General features: G+C 37.0%; 1 protein-coding gene across 1 annotated transcript; it reads right to left on the bottom strand.

Moving 5' to 3' along the window:
* Positions 1-429: 429 nt before the first annotated feature.
* Positions 430-2053, bottom strand: LOC149168580 (uncharacterized). Its single transcript, XM_089426943.1, has 3 exons — positions 1643-2053; positions 1260-1381; positions 430-1118 (listed from the first exon to the last, which is right to left on the bottom strand). The coding sequence occupies exons 1-3, from the start codon at positions 1806-1808 to the stop codon at positions 795-797; spliced, it is 612 nt and encodes a 203-aa protein (XP_089283069.1). The 5' UTR covers positions 1809-2053; the 3' UTR covers positions 430-794.
* Between the last annotated feature and the right edge of the window lie 594 nt (positions 2054-2647).

Raw genomic sequence — 2647 nt, 5'->3', positions numbered from 1 at the left:
CCAGAAAAGGGGCATACAGTTTTGAAACACGTTAAACTAAGTTTTGAAAACAAATATGACACTAAACAAGAAACCATTCTGCAGAAACTTGCTTTCTAGAAAGTAGGCAAATAAATGACCATATTTCTAAAATTCACTAGATTAGATATTGTTAACAAGGCACATGAGTAATATCTTGATTGAATTACAAGTCCCGGATAGTCATGATTGAAATCAGAGACTTATGCAACAAATTCAAATGTTAATTGAATGCATGATTAGAGCTATAATGACCTACATAAATGACAGCATGAATGAGATATGCGAATCAAACTTCAAACTCTCAAGCAGTTACAGTTTTCGAGAATTGCAAGAAGAAATCAGAATAATGCCTTACTTAAACAGCATTACCAATAGGAGCATATGCACCCCAAGCTTCAAACACTCAAACAATAACAACCCCAAGAAAGGTAACATGCATTTAAAACCTGTAATTGTCTAGTTTATGGAAATGCTAGTTGCATTTTAAAATACTTTTACAGTAATAGAAGCTTACATATGATGAAAACCAATCAAAGGCATACAAGTTCGTCCAAACATTTCATGAGCTGTCAAGATCACAAGTTGGGACATACACTTTCTAATCGAGTTCACACACTCGGGCATGGAGTCTGTGTTTTAAATGAAGAAATCATAAAAATTTACATCAAGCGCCTGGATATTGCTAGATGATGCATTATTTCCTCAGAAACCGAATGTTGAGACACGCAAAATTCTAGAATTAGCCTGCCATAACCACCCTCATACTTAGATCTTCAGTCAGAAAATGTCAGGTACTCAATGAAAGGTTTGGGGGCTGAATTGATAGACAGAAGTTCTGATCTCTTAGCCACTTCAAAGTCCTCAAATTGAAAAGCGGGTGCACATGTGCAGCCAACTAATGAATAGTGCATTTCTTGATCTCTAGGTGGGGCTTTAACTAGCAGGATACCATCATTGGAAAAGCTCTCTATATCCCTAGTTGGGTATGAGCCAAACCAAACAAATGGTGGTACAGTGTACTGCAATGTTTGACCTGCTCTCAGATCAGGACCCAACACAGTCTGCTTCATTACCCCATTGGGGTAAAGCTCAAAGACCTGACATTTGATCACCCAGGATTTAGCAAACAGTGTTCCACCGAGTATGATATGACATCCTTTTTTTATAATACAATTTAAAATAAAATAAAAGAGAGTAAAAACAACTTGGAAATAATAAGACGATTCGAATTTACTAACCGTGAGAGGCTCTCCCAGGTGGAAATGCCAAGTTAGGGAGCAAGGAATACGATGCAAATGGGAGACGTTTCCAGATGGTAGCAAAAATAAAATGGCAGTGCTTATGGGTCTATCTACGTTGTCTAAACACAGCCACATCCATGTTCATGTTAGACCCCGCTGTTATGTCATCTAATAAAATATAAATACCATGACCAGTGACAATACCATATCGTCATCAAACCATGGCTCTAAAACCCTAATCGCGTAAAACGAAATCCCCAAATCGCATAAATACTGCAAACCATATTATATTATACGAAGCAAAGATATACTTGACTCTGCAAATTATATATAAGGTGATGAAACGTGGAAAAGGGAATGGAATGGGATTAACGAATTACACTGAGGCGGAAGAATAGATTTAGAAAGGGCCACAGAGGTGTCTTTCGATGTCTCTTTGAAAAATCCTCCTTCCGGATGGGATTGCATATCCAGCAATTGTCTCGTTTGTTCACACGTTAGGGTCCCATCTGATGTTGCTGCTGGTGCTACAGCGACGGCTGCCATTGAAATGAAATTTCTCACACAATTTCAACTCTATGTTATGACATATGACAGAGTCGAAATGACATTTCTCGTCACAGCTTATTGTGTATAACAGGGTTTGACCAGACGAGGCTTGTGTTGGATAAGTCTTTTATATATATATATATATATAATCGATCTGTTTGTACCAGATGCGCATTTCCTCCGGCAGCAGTCTTCGCGCCAGGAAGCTTCCTCCTTTTCCATTACCAACTGTCGGTCTTAGGCTGTGTGTGTCCATTGTAACAGGGCATCCACTCACATAAGTCTCTTCTCACAATGGTAAAACGTATCACGATGTTAACTCTAAATTTAATAAATATTACCAAATAAATTAGTTGGAAGGGAGTATTTTGGAAAAGGGAATAAAAATTTTGTATTATGGACTTTTGGGTGGCGGTTTGAATTGACTCACGGTGCTTAATTTCAAATTCACAAGAGATATTGGTAATTTCTTTTGTTGGTAATTTTGAAGAAAGGTAACAGTTTTGTGACTGATTTTAATTTTTTATTATTATTAAAACTCTCATATATTTATATTTAAAAATAAAAACTTTATGTTGAATATGAAAAGATTTATACAAGTTGCTTTGACAAAGACAAATATGTCAAGTATGGAGGGTGGATAAGTTTAATGTTGAAAAAGCAAGGCCCATAAAAGTCACCATGTCTAGCTTGCGTGATAAATATATCATTCTAAGCAAGAAGCATCTCTTGAGGGGTTCTCACTTTTTTCTAGAAGAAGATTTCTCTGTAAGACAACAGGAGGAAAGGAGGGAGGAAATCTCAAAGGTTAGGGCAACAAGAGATGAAGGCAAGAG

Source organism: Pinus tabuliformis, chromosome 4_2, assembly GCF_031772625.1.
Source record: "Pinus tabuliformis cultivar Carrire ecotype Pingquan chromosome 4_2, CPIR1, whole genome shotgun sequence".
Taxonomy (NCBI): Eukaryota; Viridiplantae; Streptophyta; class Pinopsida; order Pinales; family Pinaceae; genus Pinus; species Pinus tabuliformis.
Note: the sequence above shows the minus strand (reverse complement) of the source record. Positions and strands in the feature narration are given on the sequence as shown.